General features: G+C 37.3%; 1 protein-coding gene across 3 annotated transcripts in view; it reads right to left on the reverse strand.

Annotated features, from left to right (window-relative positions):
• Positions 1 to 5,846: 5,846 nt before the first annotated feature.
• Positions 5,847 to 19,277, reverse strand: part of Slc5a7 (solute carrier family 5 member 7) — a 31,016-nt gene continuing 17,585 nt past the window's right edge. Inside the window, exons 6-9 of one of the 3 annotated variants that reach the window (XM_087567901.1) lie at positions 18,167 to 18,310; positions 13,691 to 13,844; positions 11,339 to 11,556; positions 5,847 to 9,651 (exon numbers count right to left, since the gene is read on the reverse strand). In XM_087567901.1, coding sequence (XP_087424027.1) covers positions 9,022 to 9,651; positions 11,339 to 11,556; positions 13,691 to 13,844; positions 18,167 to 18,310 — 1,146 coding nt within the window. In that variant the 3' untranslated portion in view covers positions 5,847 to 9,021. 3 annotated transcript variants of the gene reach the window in all.

The raw sequence follows: 19,277 nt of genomic DNA on the forward strand, positions 1-19,277 counted from the left end.
TATGTTGTGCCTTCATTTTCATTAAATTCTAAAAAGTCTTTTATTCCTTTTTTATTTCTTCCTTTACCAAATTATCATTGAGAAGAACATTGTTCAACTTCAATTTGTATGTGTGCTTTCTGTTGTTTTTCTCTTATTGAATACCCACCTTAGTCCATGGTGATCTGATAGGATGCATGGGATTATTTCAATCTTTTATCTGTTAAGGTCTGTTTTGTGACTGATTATATGGTCAATTATGGAGAAGATTCAATGAGATTTTGAGCACATGGTATTTTTTATTTTTCAGGATGAAATGTTCTATACATAAGTTAAATCCATTTGGTTTATAACTTCTGCTAATTTTTCTATGTCTCTGTTTAGTTTCTGTTTCCATGATCTGTCCATTGATGAGAGTGGGGAGTTGAAATCTCCCACTATTATTGTATGAGATGCAATGTGGGCTTTTAGCTTTAGTAAGGTATTTCTTATTAATTTGTGTGGTCTTGCATTTGGAACATAGATATTCAGGATTGAAAGTACATCTTGGTGAACTTTTCCTTTGATGAATATGAAGTGTCCTTCCTTATTTTTTTTGTAACTGTTGATTGAATGTAGACTTTACTGGATATTAGAATGGCTACTCCAGCTTATTTCTTGGGATCATTTGCTTGGAAATTGTTTTCCAGCCTTTTACTCTGAGTTAGTGTCTGTTTTTGTCACCTATCTGTGTTTCCTGTATGCAGCAAAATGCTGGGTCCTGTTTCCGTATCCAATCTGTTAGTCTATGTCATTTTATTGGGCAACTGATTCCACTGATGTTTAGAGAATAGCAATTGTTGTTTTCTGCTATTTTTGTTGTTAGAGGTGGAATTTTGTTTGTTTGACTCTCTTGTTTTGGGTTTGTTCCAAAGAGATTACTTTCTTGCTTTTTCTAGTGTGTAGTTTCCCTCCTTTGTTCAAGTTTTCCATCTCTTTTCCTTTGTAGAGATGAATTTGTGGAAAGTTATTGTGCGAATTTCATTGTGAAATATCTTGATTTCTTCATCTTTGGTAATTGAGAGTTTTGTTGAATATAGTAGCCTTGGCTAGTATTTGTGTTCTCTTACAGTCTGTGTGATATCTGACCAGGATCTTCTTGCTTTCATAGTCTCTGGTGAGAAGTCTGGTGTAGTTCTGATAGATCTGCCTTTATATGTTACTTAACCTTTTTTCCTTACTGCTTTTAATATTCTTTCTTTGTTTTCTGTGTTTGGTGTTTTTACTATTATGTGACAGGAGGAACTTCATTTCCGGTCCAATCTATTTGGTATTCTATAGGCTTCTTGAATGTTTATGGGCATCTTTTTCTCTAGGTTAGGAAAGTTTTCTTCTATAATTTTGTTGAAGATATTTACTAGCCCTTTAATTTGGGAATCTTTGCTCTCTTCTATACCTATTATCCTTAAGTTTGATCTTCTCATTGTGTCCTGGATTTATTGGATGTTTTCGGTTAGGAGCTGTTTGCATTTTACATTGATGTTTGTGTCCATGTTTTTTTATGGCATCTCCTGCCCCTGAGATTTTTCTCTTCTATATCTTGTATTCTGTTGGTGAAGCTTGTGACTATGACTCCTGGTCTCTCTCCTAGGTTTTCTATTTCCAGAGTTGTATCTCTTTGTATTTTGTTTGTTTGTTTGTTTCTATTTCCATTTTAAAATCATGGATGGTTTTGTTCAATTCCTTCACCTGTTTGGTTGTGTTTTCCTGTAATTCTTTATGGGATTTTTTTGTGTTTCCTCTTTAAGGACTTCTACTTGTTTACCTTTGTTGTCCTGTATTTCTTTAAGGGAATTATTTATGTCCTTCGTAAAGTCCTCTATCATCATCATGAGATGTGATTTTAAAACAAATCTTGCTTTTCCAGTGTGTTTGTATATCCAGTATTTGCTTTGGTGGGGGAACTGGGCTCTGATGATGCCAAGTAGTCTTGGTTTCTGTTGCTTAGGTGCCTGTGCTTACTCTCACCATCAGTTTATCTCTGGTGTTAGCTTGTCTTGCTGTCTCTGACAGTGGCTTGGCCCTCCTATAAGACTGTGTGTCAGCATTTCTGTAGATCTGTTTTCTTACAACTGGATCTGGGTACAGAGAGCTGTGGGATCCATTCAGTTCTGGGCACAGGCAGAATCTAGAAGTGTCCTGTCCCATATTATTCCTTGTTTTGTGTATCCTGAGGCCTTCAGGCAGGTTGCTTGGAGCAGAAGAGTTGGTCTTACCTCTGCTCTCAGATGTGTCAGCACTTCTGGTGACTGGCTTTCAGCTCTGGGCACAAGCAGAAACTGGAAGGGTCCTGCCCCCCTAAATCTCTTTATATCCTTTCTTAATATCTTTCTGACAAGTTGGATTACAAGGCTCCTTTGCACCTTTAGATTCATGGAGCATCTCACATAATTCATATTTCATCCTTATTTTCTGAGAATTACACACACACACACACACACACACACACACACACACACACACACACTGAACGTATCATTTTACAATCCTTTACCAGAGCCTTAGGGACTGTCCTGAAGGTCCCAGCCTTTACCATTTTGCTGAGATATTAGGTATGTCATCACCTCTAGAACTCATGTTGTCAATTGCTATTATGGTGTCATTAAAGTTAATGGGGAGGACATTCCTTGAAGGAGGAATGTAGAATATGTAAATTATTAAATACACAAGCTCTAAGCCCACAGAAGCCACCAACACTCCTGCAGGCTCAACTTGTTGGGCCTGTCCTAGAGGCAGAAACAATGTAATTCTGTCCCCACCAAGGCCATGCCAGATTTGGCATCATATCTTATACAGAGAAAAAAAATTGGGTGCACAAGGAGCACTTGTTCAGCTGAGTCTGTAAAGCAAATGTGATCTCTAGATCAAAATATGTTAAAGTAGAACTCTAGTTTTTCTCATTCAGTTTGTAGATACCATGATGGCAATGATGATAAAGTAAGTATACATATTTTCTCACAATTTTCTCTGTTGAAGAGCTGAATTTATCATTCTGTCTCCCTTTTTTAAGGGTTGTGTACCATGTAAACCTGTGTGTGTCTTATAGCTTACTAATAAGAGGTCCATGCCATTTTTATCAGCAAGACTGATACCCACAGGAGTATGTAATTAGTAAAGAACATAACAGCTGTAAAGGCATGTATCTTTCTTTGTGGCCCTAGGCTTATCTATCTATCTATCTATATTGCTATCTCTCACTGTAGGATGATGTCATCCCGAGGTGTAGGCAAGTACAAGTTAGAACAAGGCCTGTCATTGGACAAGAAGGAAGGATCAGCAGGAGAAAAGTTTGAGGGAAGAGGAGGAGACAGAGACGGAAAGGAGGGGAAGACTGGAGGAGACTGCAGGAGAGTAGCCATGGAGAGAACATGGAGTCTGACATTAAGGTTCCACTCAGTGTATTTACAGGTTGTCATGATGGATGTGTACAGGGCTTTGTATGTTTAGGTGGGCAGTTATATCTTATCAATTTGATCAGAGGTTATTGGTTTGTGTCTTCTTTCTTGTGGCGATTTGAGTTGGGAGAGTGTCTAACAGCTGAGACACTGGGCCGACACGGAGTTGAGATGTGTGCTTCTGGCAAGCTATCTAGCAGATATTGGGGGCACTGTGGTGCCTGATCTAGCAGGGTAAAAGAAAACCTTTATTTATAGTTTTCCAACAAAATATCACATCATGATTTATCCAACCAAATAACATATAATCAAACTAGAGAGACCCTCTTAGAACATAAATTTGCTCAAATCAGGCATGGGAGGAGACAGGGGAGATGTACAGAAGGTCAGGAAATTGAACAGAGGTATGCAGCAATGAGGGGTGGTAAATTGGGGGGGTAGCTACTACCAAGTCCTAGATGCCAGGAAAGCAAGAGGCTCCCAGTACCCAACAGGGATGACATTAGCTGAAATACCCAACAAAATGGGGGAAAAAATCTGTAAAGACCATACCCAGATCTTAGGCATGGACCCTGGTGGAAGGATGGGGCCATTTACCCTTGTCAAAAATTTTAACCCAGAATTGCTCTTGTCTAAAGGAAATACAGAGACAAAGATTGGAGTAGAGACTGAAGGATATGCTATCCAGAGAGTATCCCATCTGGGGATTCATTTCATATGCAGCAACCAAATCCATTCACTATTGCTGATGGCACAAATTACTTGCTGACAGGAGCCTCATATGGATGTCTCTTGAGGTGCTCTGGCAGAGCCTTATTGATACAGATACAGATGCTTGCATGGGGATGCGAATAGAGGAGTTAGGGGAATGACTGAAGGAGCTGAAGAGGTTTATAACCCCATAGGAAGAACAACAATATCAACCAACTAGAACCCCAGAGCTCTTAGGGACTAAACCACCAACCAAAGAGTACATATGGAGGGACCCATGGCTCCAGCTACATATGTACCAGAGGATCGCCTTATCTGGCATCATTGGGAGGGGAAGCCTTTGGTCATGTGAAGGTTTAATGCCCCAGTGTAGGGGAATGCTAAGGCAGTGAGGTGGGAGTGGGTGGGTGGGTGGGTGGGTAGGAGAGCACCCTCATAGTTGCAGCGGGGAGGTGGGTGGGGTAGGGGTTTTGCAGATGTGGAACCCTCTGCAGAAAGGGGACAAACATTTGAGATGTAAGTAAATAAAATAACCAATAAAAATTTAAATTTAGGAAAAAAAGTAGTGCATAGTTGAAGCAGACCTCTAGAATTTTACTAATTCTAACAATCAGTAATCTCAGACCCTTTAATATTAGGCATAATTCCCAGCCAGAGCTTATTTTCCATGGGTTGGGTTTTTTTTTTTTTTTTTTTTTTTTTTTTTTTTTTTTTTTTTGCTATTGGAATCAATTTGTAATTATTCCTTTCACTGTATTTGCCACTCCAAAAGTCCTCTTTGGTTTATGTATTTCATTGTTTCCAGATAACAAATTGTTAAAGCAGCACTCAAGTTTAGCTCCAAATTATATTACACAGTACCTTTTTTAAAACAGTACTCTAGTATTCCAACTAAAAATAGAATAAAAACAGAATCATCATAATTAATCATTTATTTTAGAGAAGCTTAATCTTTCTCCTGAGAGATTCTAGAAATAACATTAAGAGAGGATGGATATTTTTACTGTGGTATTGTTGAAGTTCTTACAGTGATGGTATAATCTTGGCAAGTGGCAACATTTTTTTTTCTAGCTTCCTAAGTTTCTCTAGAATGTACACTATGATTCCACCAATAACAGTGACTGAACCTGATATTTCACAAAGGTTATGTGAGCATACTAGCCAGTGATCCAGTATCTCCAGCCAGCTTTTAAAACCTGTCATCTTTTAGATAATAACTAAGTTGCCCAGGGTGATCTTGGGCTCAATCTGTAGCCTAGACAAGCCTTGTACTTCCAATCCTCTTGCCTTATCCTCCTGAACAGGTAGACATCACTGCCATTATACCAGCTTTGACTCTGCTTTTATGCTTTCTGTGTTTTCATTTCTAATAAATTTACTGTAGAATATTTGAGTTAAAGCAGAATTCAGACATAAAGAAGAACATCCTCAATGGTGGATGAACATGCCATGTTTCCTTGTCAGAGGTGCATTTTATTCTTCCATGAACTCTTTTAGATCCTTCTACCTGTACATGTCTTATGTACACAATGCTTATGGTAATGGACAAAGAGCCAAAGTTCTGAAGCTAGATAAAATATCACTTTTAAATACTCCTTGAAAGGTTTAGACAAGAAACCAGTATAATCTTGGAGAACACTGGTTTGTCCCTGTGTACTGGCTATATCTCCCACATCAACAGTCATAAGACAGTCATTTAAAAAACTGATTTTTTTCTAGTAATGAAATGGACACTTTGATATTTATTTAATTCCAAAGAAGACCCTTATAATCTAAGAGAAGGTGCATCCATCTGCTTCTAGGATAAGGTGTATAGATTGCTCCAAGATGTTACAAGTTGCAGTTTTCCCACTTGACATTTATGTATCTTTCTATACATTGGTTTTTTTCACTCCCATTGCATTATTGTCTTCAAGCACCATTTATATTTAAAAAGAAGCCCCCAAACATTAAATCTAGACATGATATTTTGAATTGCAATGGAATAATTTAATACAGTATCATTACATTTGAACACATACATGTGTACTTGTAAATCTACTTATTTCTGTATAATTTTGTATAACATTTTGACAGATAAAAATATAAGTTTTGGAACAATTCTATGCATTTGTCTATGCAGTAGCCAACATACATTATAACAAACTTATTATACGTTACATAGGATACCAGAGCAAATTTTGTAGAAGGACAAAAAGGGAAATGATGATTTATGTTTAAAATATAATGCTAATTCATTATTTACAAATGACATTTTCAATATACATTATATTAAATATTAAATGCATTCATTTCAAGCTTACATTCATATAATATGCACATAAAATTCATTACTTGTAAGTATAACAATGAAATTGGATTTTGGCACTGAGCATTTGACAGCTTGTTAACATATCGTTCCAGCTACAAGCTTGATGTTCTGAACACATGGAGAGGAACACAAATTACCTAAGAAACATAGCACAATCATTGTTAATATATAGGAGTGAAACTCCTATCTTGCTCAAATGCTATCCACATGTATTACTTCCCAAGCAAGAGGCTGAAACATTTGGGTTATTTTGATTTCATTGGGGATTTGAAAATGAGGTCTGCTGCTTGAATCTGGAATAATTTAGAGATGTCTCCAATCCAATATACCTTGAAGCATCATCTCTTTCTTGGAAATCATGGGGAATTCCATTCAAGAGTATGCATAAATAAATATCTTGGGATTCTTCTCTCATTTTTGCTATTATGATACTTTAAATATTTTAAGCTTAGTTGGACAGTTGTTGACTAAGAGCATTACAAAGTGTAATGTCTGTGAAAGGAACCTGCTTCGCTGTGAGATCTAGTGTGAGTGAGGTTCTGTGATGTTCCTAATGCAAGCAAACACCTCAACAATTTCATGGAAGATCATGAGTTGGGCAAAAGTTTCTCTTTTGTCTCTGTTGGAAGACTTTGTGCATCTGAAATACCATGTTTACCAGAAATTTCATCATTGTCACTAGTAGATTTTCAAGTACAAAGTTTACTACTTTTTTATCTGTGTTTTCTTTTTTCCTTTGACTCTTTTCTCACACCATGTTTGAACATCTCAGACTCCATAATTTCCATAACTACTCCATAGCTAGTGAGCTGATTCTGAGATAAACTGGAGGGTAAATGAATTCTCTTCCTTACGTACATACACAAATCAGTAAAGTGGTTTAAGGATTGAGACAATCCTGAAAAATAGGACATTACAATATGTAAAATTATTTAATTTTACATTTTAAAAGTCACAGTAGGAATTTTTAAGTCATCCTTTTTAAAGAAAGGAGTTCCAAATGTGATGCTTTAAGAGATAATAACTGTAACTTATAAAAAGAATTCTAGGGTTTGGTGGCACAAGTTTTATATGTAATTCTGAATGCTACAAAGAAAAGCAAAATTACATTTAATGATTGACCTCCTGAAATCCATGTACACAAAAGACATTAAAAATGATGGCTTCTTCTATGACTTGTTTTTACTTTTTGTTTTCTATTACATTTGAAAATCAATATACACACTTGTGGTGATCTGTCCAGTCCCTAAAAATGGCTTATGTGGAAAAGTGTCAAGAGTAGATCCTTAGCACTAAACTCTTACATTATTGGATGTCCAAAAGTAAGCAGGGTTTGTTTCCCAGTTTCTCAGAGAGTTATTTGGGAACTGCTGGTAATATATATGCGTCGAATGCATGCTGATGAAGCAGGTGGCACTTGTAACAGATGTTAGACAGAAACCACACTTTATATATGGCTCAACTTTGCCTCCAATACTCTTAGAAGATAAGCCAAGACATTATATTTATAATGTGTAACAACATTTAATGTATAAAAGCTGGAGACAGAAATCCGTTTTTCTTCTTCTCCTTCTTTTCCTTTTCTTCTTGACTTATTGCTGTAATGCTGCCCAACAACCATTTCATGCTTGGTTTTGGACCCTTCTCTTTGAGCATATAGCAACTGTGGTCACACTTAAAGGGCTCAGTGCTTCTATCTTACTCCAACATAAACTCTGTTTTCTATCATTTTCACATAAAAATGTCACTATTAAATAAGATATTGTTGTGTTGCTTGTGCTTAGAATAATGTACGATATTACTAAAAAAATAAATTATTGTGAGGTTGCAATGTAGCTCAGTAGGAGAGCTCTTACTTAGCATGTGCAAGGCCCTGTAATAGAGTTCCAGCCCCTCACAGAAACAAAATATAAAGAGATAAAGAGAAGGGAGAAAGGGAGTGAAAGGGAAAGAGCAGAAGAAAGGAGAGAGTGTAGAAAGAAGGAGGGATAGATAGATGGAGGGATGAATGGAGAGAGTACACATGCTAGATGGCAAAAAAGGGTAAGAAAGCACACCTTGAAAAATGGGTAAATGCCATAGTTAAGATTATGGGAGAGCCAGACAACCTACCCATGGGGAAAAGTGTACTGGCTAACCCACTGCATCCTTCACAGTAGTGACCGTGAATACATGCATAACCTCCATGTTGTAGTAATTAATCTGTTATCCAGTGCATTCGCCAGTGAAAATGATCGGGACCATCCAATCTCCTTCCAATGGACTCTTTAATAAATATTCCTTCCTTCCATAATAAAGATAAATATTATTTGGCCACTTTCTTTGGCTGGGGCTTTATGCATTTTTATGTGCTTAACAAAGCTATTCAAAATGAAAAGTGCTACGATGAGAAATAAAGCTGTTGCCTTCACGCTTGCTTCTGCCTCACTGTGCAATTGTTATTTTTCTGAACTCATCCATAATATCTTATTTCTGAAAAACTTTTTTCCTCAAACATTTATATTGTAACATGTATAAGATATGCTCCAAACCTTTTTCCCAGTATTACCCTACAGCAATGCCCTGTTCTGTATATTTTACATGGGGTCATTGTAAGTTATCTTCAGTCCCAGATCCCTCTGGACTGGAATCAACATCAAGGAGAGCCTCTTTATTGGTGAAAGTTGAACTGAGGGTTAGGCTCTGTCGAGGCTTTACAGGTGCAAGTTCATTTAATTTGATGTTTTCATTTCTGACTAGAATGGTCTTGTCCATGTTCTCTTCACTGTGCCTTGAGACAACAGCATCAAATATATCTAATTTTGGAGGCAAGGTTCCACTTTCAAATAGATACTTGGCTAGATAGGAAACACAAATGTTGGTAAAGAATGAGGTAACCATGGAGAGAGTTTTAAATGGGAACCTCTGATTGTATATACCATTCTTGTCAGGGTAATAACCAGGGTAGAAGATTAAGGGCTGCAAGTATAGATATGGCTCTCCTCCGGTAATTCTCAGGAAAAGTCCAAAAATATAACCAGCAACTGCCCCATAAGTGTTGGTTCCTTTGATGAAGAGTACACAGAGCAGCTGTGGGAAGATGATGATGTAGACAAGGTCAGAGCTCAGGTACCAGAGCCCATACACAGTCTTCGTGAGCAAGGCCATGGCTGTTGCAGATGCTCCAAACACAAACACAGTGATCCTCATGACCCACACAATTTCCTTGTCTGATGCCTATGAGGAATCAATGCATAGTCAGGTTTACCAACAAGGTTTTGGCTTTTTAAGTGATGCATAGGATAAACTTATATGCTTTAAAATTGACATTATCCTGTCTCCTGTGTCCAAAGCTGATGCAACTTACGGCACTTGGGTGAAAAGACTTCTGTTTACCATATGTAGGAAGTGAGACCATGAAGCCTTCTTTTGAATGTACAGAGGGAAAGCTGAGATAACTAAGATCTTATGTCACACATAAAATATTGCTAGGTGAGATCTTACTCATGTGAAATACTGAGAATATGGGCAACCTGAAAGTGTGTCCTTGTAAGAGTTCTATCAAAAACATTAATTTTTTAGTGCTCTAAATCAGATGCTTCTAGGGCATACTAATGGTCCACTTTTAAAAAAATTGGGCATGTACATACACATACCCATGTGCAAATATATATGCTAAGGTACATGGGTGGAAGTCAGAATTTGCAAGTGCCAGTTCTTCTAATCATAGCTTTCAAGGATGAAATATGGACTATCAGAATTGGTGGCAGGCACATTTTTAAACTGAGTCATCTGGTTGGCTTTAATGGACTTACTTTGCTGACTATGACCTAGGAAACCTGGTGAGAAGTCAAGCTTTACATGATAGAGAAAAGCTCTTGAGAGCGGCCCACTGTTCTCCAAGGACTATGGTAGCTAGCAGTCCTAAAACCTTTTTGGCTCTATAAGAAAAATCAAATAGAAAGGCTACTGTATGCAAAGGCATCCCGAGGAATTCAAAGACCACAGAAGTTGTTATAAAAATAGTGTTAAGTAGTTCACCATGACTTATAGCCATTAGGTCTCTCTAGGATCCTAGTATATTTAATCAGATTAAATGCCTTCCTAAAAATTTTGAAGCTGTATTGTCTTATACCAGAAAGACAAGAAATTTAAACTACAGTAACATGACATTCTCTTGGAGAAAAGTTATACCAGTATATTTCTTTAACTGTGAAAATAAACAATGGCATGAGATACTGTGATTCATTTGCAGGATAAATACACTATATTTACATATATATGTGTTTTGGATCAATAACTTTGAGTTAGTTTGCTTCTAAGCAATTCCATCTTATGTAGAGTTTTCATTATAGAAATAGGAGTAGGTTACACTAAACATAGGCCTTTTTCATTCATGAGGCAGGTATCTGGGAGGCCTTCAGACTTGGTGTAATAGAATGACATATGTAGGAATGACATATATATGGAGAGACAGAGAGAGAGAGAGACTTCAGTATCCTTCAGTGTCTTATATTGTGAGGGGTTTATTTTTGAATATTGGAACATTAGCATGCTCATAATGAAATACACTAGGAGTGAAATTCAACTTTAAAACAGAAATTACGTATTTCATGTGTAGCTTATAGATATTGCCTGACAGTGATTTCATATACTACATTTAGTATTTTATGTACTATGCTTTGTACAAGGTTTCATAATATGACACCTTCCACTAGTAACATTTTGTTGGTTTTTCAAAAAGTTTTGGATTTTGGAACATTCCAAATTTTATATTTCAACTTACAGAGACTCTTTCTGCAATTCTAGATATATAATAGATATAGAAAATACATTGGCAATGACTGATGATGATGATGATGATGATGATGATGATGATGATGATGATGATGACGACGACGACAGATTAAAAGGCTGGCCTTACATTTTGTCTGAAGGAAAGCTGGTAGATATTCCGAGCAAACATGGAACTTGCTGATAGGATGGATGAGTCAGCCGAGGACATGACAGCAGCAGAAACAGCACCAAGCCCAAAGAAGGAAATGTACACAGGGCAGAGGTACTGTAGAACAATCGGGAGAATCATGTCTGCTTCCTCCTTGGTCTTGGGATCTGGAAACCCATATGCAGTTTGGTTCCAGTCTGTGGAGCAGAAACAACCATCACAACTCAAAGTGTTGACATGATCTACTAAGGTGAGAAGTCCATATGCTGGTCATGTAATATGTCTGATCTGCCTGGGCCTAGTGAGTGTTGCTGGCATTCAGGTTTAGTTATACCTGCTGTGCCCTGGCACCCAGATGTTCTTTGTGTGCAGTGGTGCTTACTCAAAATCACAGATAACAAATCTTAAATCAAACATTTTCTTTAGATCACTTGGAACTGAATGGCGTCCAGGGACCTGTGCACACATTGAAATCACAGCAGATTTTATTCCCTATTCACCCTTTTTCTGAGGACAGTGTAGCCTTGGAGCTACCTTTGAGTAGTTTGCTTCTAAGCAACTCCATCTTATGTAGAGTTTTCATTATAGAAGGAGTAGGTTATGATAAGGGTAGGCCTTTTTCATTTATGAGGCTCAGGTATCTGGGAGGCTTTCACACTTGGGGTAATAAAATGACCTGAAACACTAGTTTATCTTTGAATATGCTTCTTCTCCTTTGCTATGTATGTGCAAGGGACCTGGATATCTATACATTGGTTGACTTCTTTAATGTTTGCTGATCTTTCTTGTTGCTACAATGTCAAGGCCAACCAATAGTGGTTCTTCTCGCTTGCTCACTTCCCATTACAGTTATAATTAAAGGTACGCCTGTATGCAACCAGGCCTAAAGCCACAACTGAGAAGTTAAGTTACCAGAGAAAATAATAATAAACGTACACCCAATCTAGGAAACAGTAAACTGTATGCTTGTTTTTGTTAACCTGTTTACACATGCATGGATATCCATAGAAGGGAGTGGATTTATCTGCTCATGCCAAGCAAACCCTATATTCTTATTACAGAAACAAATGCTGATGAAGACCTTGACCAAATGTTTTTATCATTCAGTTATTATTTTATGTCAAGTATGGGCATGGTACAGGAAGATTACACTATGAATTGTGACTCTGTTATAAAAGCTAAAATAAAAATATACCAAAAATTTCAATAAATAGTATTCCCTTTATTAAAGAAAACAAGATAAAAGGTAAACTTTTCTAATATGTTTTTAATGAACTCAATGTTACTGAATATGGGTTAGTGTTACGTACTTTCATTTCAATCTACATGTTTCCTCATAATCACAATTAAGACAGCTGTAACTTAGTTCTGAAGTTCATAAAATGCTCCACTGACTGCAGATCTCAGTTTCTGTCATGCTCTTATGATTTTATGTTTACACTTCTCCTAGGTCTCTGAAGCCCCAATCCACAAGGTAATAAGATTGGTTTTAGGCATAGCGGTGATTAGGTTGCAAAGACAGAGCCCTTCTGAGAGTTGTCAGTGTGCTTGCAGGGATCTAGCTTCCTCTTTCTATCATAGAAAAAGCATGATCAACAGGCATGATTATGTTCAAGAAAGTGAAAGGCAAGACTTTAGAAATGTTGCCTAGAGACCATCAGAGAAATAATTTTATATTGCTCCTTTTTTGTTATATTAGTATTTAGTTTCTTTATCTTACCCAATACAAACAGCTTAGCTTCTGCAAGGAGAATAGAAAAACCTTTTTGTTTAGCAAACTATTGAAAATAAGAGCTAAAATCTCCTGTTTACAGTGGTTCCTGGAGACCATAATGACAGAATAAGGATGGTCTCCTACTGGAGTGGCTTGCAATTTTTGCATCTCTTGGGCTCACAAAGAGGACTATAAAAAGTCTTCAGTGTTCATATCTACTCTTTATAGTTAAATTCAGAATGGAGTACTATTTTTAACATCCCTATCACTCGGGGCATATAATGTGCATCACAGATTTCTCCTGGTTGACAGAATACAGTTGCTAATACACCAAAATTGGTGTAACCAAAAGTTTCACTATTAAGAAAAAATCTAAAAAGCCCCAACCAACCAACCAACCTACCAACCAACCAAACAAACAAACAAACAAATGAAAAACCAAGGAAACAACATTTGTTAGAATTCTATTTGTAGAATGCTATAGCAAAGGCCTGGTGAGGTCATGCAGAAAGAATTCATGTACTATGTAGGGGAAAGAAGGATGTGGCATAGAAAGAACAGCCATTAGGGGTTGGGGACACTGCCTTGAACATGTGACAAAGACGCAAGCACTTTACCTGTGGAGGCTCCAATGGCCCCAATGCATATGGCTGGTAGAGCCATCACCAGGCACCCAAAAGCTGCCAGGAAGGACAGCACCTGAGCATAGGTCGCTGACGATGAAGAGAGGACCCTCTGGAAGTAGGCTTGCCATGGTATTCCACCCAGCATCTGCATGAGAACCCAGGGATTCAGCATAAGTCAAATGAAGGGAGCAAATTAAAGTGTTGCTTCTTAGGAGTTTTGCAACGCTACATCACTTGCAGTGTTTTAGTCGATGGGCACATGGAAAAAATGCTCCGCAGAACACAAATCCCAACTGCTACAACTGTGTTTGCAACCTTTGTCAATTTAAATTCTGATATTCTGGGTAGAGGAATCTGTAGCATTATCGGCTCTGGGTGAATTAATTATTTCATGAAAATGGGATTCTTATAAATCTAGTTAGTATTTTTGCTAACAAAAAACAATAAAAAATAATTAAGGGAGATTAGTTTCCTTTTCTACCAACTAAGGACACAGCAAGAATGTGCTGTCTATGAAGGGTTAACCCTCATCAGACATATCTTGCTAATGCCTCAATCCTGGGCTTCCCAGTCAGACTATGACAAATTGTGTTGATTCCAAGTGATCTAGTATAGTAGTTGTTAAAACATCCAGGGAAGCTATGCAAATGTGTAACAATGGTGATATTTTTTTAAATCCTGGATTTCTTGAATTATTTCTCTATGGGTATACTAGACAGTTTTTTTTTTATTTATTTTTCTTAACTTGATTGCTTTTAACTGCCTAAAATTACCCAGAAGTCGGGAGTTGGGGATTTAGCTCAGTGGTAGAGCGCTTGCCTAGCTCCCCTCCCACACACACAAAAAAAAGAAAAAAGAAAAAAAAGAAAAAAAAAGAAGATTTTAAAATTACCCAGAAGTCAATTTACTTTGGGACAGGAATTCCAACTGTCATAAAAAATTTAAAAACCGAGATCCTGAAAATCATGTGATGAATTGTGAATCATGTGCCCAATGAGTATCTCTAGATGTTAATCATATAGTGGGCATGAGAATGGTAAAAACACATTGTTTTCACACTTTTCTGGGACAGTCAGGGCACTGTAGTGTTTTACTAAAGGGGAGTATGCTGAACGCTCATTGCACTGAAGAGATCAGAGCTTCCCTCTATGTTCACGTTTACTGAATATATTTCATGATTTGGGTTTCTACTTAGATTGCATATATTTTAGAGCAGTATATGAAAATGGTTGATAAATGTGAATATGTATATTAGAGGTATGCTTAATATTTTTGTTAATATTAGCACAAAAACAGAAAGCTTTGAGGCATTAAAATAGGCTATAAGAAATCTGAATAGGAACAAAACTGAGACAATTATGTGTGGTTGAGAGAAGATAAGTAGATGCCGGCAGAGCAATGTGTGAAGCCTGCAGAAGTGACATCTAAGTTAGACATACAAGAAGATGAGTTTCTATTAGTCCAAATGCTTGAATTATCCTAGATGCCTAGAACAAATGAAACTCAAGACGGATGATCAAAATGTGAATGCTTCACTCCTTCTTTAAAAGGGGAATAAGAATACCCTTGGCAGGGAATAGAGAGGCAAAGATTAAAACAGACACAGAAGGAACACCCATTCAAAGCCTGCCCCACATGTGGCCCATACATATACAGCCATCCAATTAGACAAGATGGATGAAGCAAAGAAGTGCAGACTGACAGGAGCCGGATGTAGATCGCTCCTGAGAGACACAGCCAGAATACAGCAAATACAGAGGCAAATGCCAGCAGCAAACCACTGAACTGAGAATAGGACCCCCGTTGAAGGAATCAGAGAAAGAACTGGAAGAGCTTGAAGGGGGTGGAGACCCCATATGTACAACAATACCAAGCAACCAGAGCTTCCAGGGACTAAGCCACTACCTAAAGACTATACATGGACTGACCCTGGACTCTGACCTCATAGGTAGCAATGAATATCCTAGTAAGATCAGCAGTGTAAGGGGAAGCCCTGGGTCCTGCTAAGACTGAACCCCCAGTGAAATAGATTGTTGCGGGGAGGGCGGCAATGGGGGGAGGATGGGGAGGGGAACACCCATAAAGGAGGGGAGGGGGAGGGATTAGGGGGATGTTTGCCCGGAAACCGGGAAAGGGAATAACACTCGAAATGTAAATAAGAAATACTCAAGTTAATCAAAAAAAAAAAAAGAAGAAGAAGAAGAAGATGAGTTTCTTGAGGGGATGTTAACATGAAAAAAAGTAAAAACAGAATGATCCTCAGGAAAAGTAAAAACAGAATGATCCTCAGGTATCTATGGGATCATTGCATGTATGATATGAGTAGAGTTTAGGGTCTAGAGCAGTTGTTAGAGAGAAGTATGGAAGATTATTGACTCTCTCCTAGAGTACTGACACACCTCCAACTGTGAGATGGATGGAAAGTTGGTGTTCAGGAATTAATATGTGAATGAGGAGAGTTGAAGGAGCTTGCTGTGTCACTTGTGGTTTAACTTCAGGGATTTAACTTTGGCATCGCTGTCTTATTTATCTTTATTTCATTCATGTCAAGTATAGCACAGAGTAATTTTCCTTCCAGTACAAGTCATGGGTATTCAAAAGTAAAACCGTTAAAAATAAAATGTAAAATTTATAAATCCATCCCTTGTCTATATTCACCCAAAACCATTTTTATTTTTAAATGTACTAATTAATACATCAATGACATTTCTCATGTCTCTAAATGATATGAATTTATTAACACACAGGTGCATAATATATATATTATAATTATATACATATATCAACTATCCTGAATCTTTACTGTTTTTAAGTAAAGTAATATGTAACTACTGTTTTCAAAGAGACAAATTCATATGCTGAAAACCAGATCCTAGTTTGATAGGATTGGAACTGAATTGAACTTTTGTGGAAATAATCAGATTAAAAGAGTGGAACTCTTCTAAATGGGATTGATGATCTTTTTACTATGTATAGACATAGTGAGAAGTTAAAAGTCTAAACCTGAGGAAGACATCTTGACATCAGATTCTAGCTGCTAGAATTTCAAAAAATAGACTTCTGTTTGTCTACCTTGTTGTGGGAGCCCTATTGATGAAGATAGAAGGAAATTTGGAAAATGAGTTTGGAAGAGCAACAGAAAGACTAAGGGAATGAGACTGTAGGTTTAATTTAGAGGTAACTATGAATGGTGGGACTGAGAGAGACTCCCAGTGCTATTAGCAGTACTCAAAAATTCAAAGCTTATTTCTATAGCTTCCCCTTCCACTCAATATGTAGTGCTTAGTTTCTACTTGTCTTACAATTGGTATAATGAGCTTGACTAAGCTAGATATGTTTTATTTTACAGATGAGTCTTAATAGAACTTCAATGTAGTATGGGACAAAGGACCATGTGATTTTTATTCCTATCTCAGCCACAAGATTGATAGCAAACAATTTTCCTTTTTCTGCCTTTCATCATTTACATGTAACTACAAACACAATGGTAGGCATGTGTCATTCACATGTCACTCTTTATATTCACAATTATAAAGCATCCCAGGGAAAGGAAAGTCAAGGGGTTTCTTCACAATCCTTAGGAGAGAAGACACTACCAAAAACATGCTCTCCCCCAACTCTTCCTGCCTCTTACTAACAAATGTTTTACTGGGAAAAACATGCCTACTTTGAGTATTGAGAAATTGTTAATATTCAGCAAAGTGACACACACATTAACTCATAAAATATCATTATTCCTCTAAAAACTAAACAAATATAACAAATTTCAGTTTTACTTTGTTCCCAAAATAACAAATTTCTTACCTTGAAATTAGATGGGATGACTTTCCCCCCATGTATAATCTCCTTAGTTAGCAGAATCATGAATTCTGATAGGGTTTGCATAGTTCTTTTCTCTTCCTCAGCCTGCAATATGCTATGATTTCCTCTGTGCTTGTTGCTAGCCCTAGCCCACAGTGCTGTCAAACCAGGGTTTTGTCTGCGTGTGTTTAAGCCATCTTTTGAGCTGCTCCATTGTGACACTTCTAACTTGCCTTGAGTCTTGAAGGCCTAGACTCTACAAGTTGATATACTGTATAATTCATAAATGAACTACTTATATCAGAATAAAGTATATTTTAATGTTTCCAAAATACAAATCAGAAGCTTCAGATAGCAGAGCTTTCCAGCTAAGGTAAACCTCTATGGTACAGTTGGGACTACATGATTTATGGGATTCTATTACTGCAGAAATCTGGACCCAGAACATGCTATGATATAGTGCTAGACTGTTAAGCTTCCATTTGTTGTCCACTTTGTGTAGGCTACTATTAGTCAGCATGTGGCTTTATCCTTTCAAGAAAAAGAGTTAATTCAGATATGGTCATGAGTCAGCAGGTGAACCCTTTGTACACATGTGAAATCCTGAACATGTCTTTGATTTTATTAATAATTAGACTACATTTCTCAGATGACAGTGTCACTTACCAACAACAGAAAATTATCAAGCCAGGTGTAGACTTCAATTGATTCAATGGTTCCCAGCCAGGGACTCTGGTATTTAGCATGCACAGCAGTGAATCCAATGTCGGTGACTGCAGGATGTGACAGGGCAAATGGGACACTGATCCACTGGAAGAAAGAGTAACATTGGAGCATTGGCTATGAGCTTCACTGTCCTGGATATTCATGAGTCATGTTACTAGTTCATCTTTCTCAGAGTGGGCACAGTTTGATTGATAGCTGCTCTTTCTCAGAAAGAGAAAGGTCTGAAATTATGTCCTCTATGCCATTAAAGACTGATTTAGGAAAAACCGAAAAAACTCATTAAATAGTCATGTGTTTGATTATATTGGATCATATAAACTATAGTAGTGGTCAGCTGAACATTTTGGCCAGAACATATTGCATCATGTACGCCCACATACTCATACAGACACATATACACATTCACATGCATACATTTTATGTTTCCTGTGAATTCAACAAAAATACATATCCATTAATATGGGAGGAAAACAGGTGATGGAAGGATGTGCCCCAAGACTGGTAAAGAGAGGCAGAGTTAAAAGGAGTCAGGGAAGAACGAACAAGTAGAACCATACAGACATTACTCAAATTACGGTACACTACCTGGAGTGAAATCATTTTAAGTAGAAAATACTTTTAACTCACAGGACCTACCAACCATTACTACTCAGCAACAAAGTACACTGAAATGTATAGGTTGTTCCCCATGTGATTGTGTGGTTGACTGGGAAGTACAGTTGTCGTCCACTACTAAATATAAGATAGGATTGAGCTAAATTTTGCAAGATCAGGAAAATTCAAACTTCAAATTCAGTTTCTTTCTAATGTGCTTGGCCTCTGAACCATTTTAGAATTAAATATCCTAAGAAATATCTTAAAGGATTATTTGCATATGGTGTGTGTGTGTGTGTGTGTGTGTGTGTGTGTGTGTGTGTGTTTACATGTGTTGGGTAACAAGGTTTGGCTAGCACTGGGTGGCTTTTGAGTATTAGTGACAAAGACAAACTCAAGTAGGTTTTAATTTTGTTCTGTAGGTAACTGAAGCTAGAGAAGTTTCTTTGGAGTAATA

This window comes from Rattus norvegicus, chromosome 9, assembly GCF_021556685.1.
Source record: "Rattus norvegicus strain SHRSP/BbbUtx chromosome 9, alternate assembly SHRSP_T2T, whole genome shotgun sequence".
In the NCBI taxonomy this organism is placed as follows: Eukaryota; Metazoa; Chordata; class Mammalia; order Rodentia; family Muridae; genus Rattus; species Rattus norvegicus.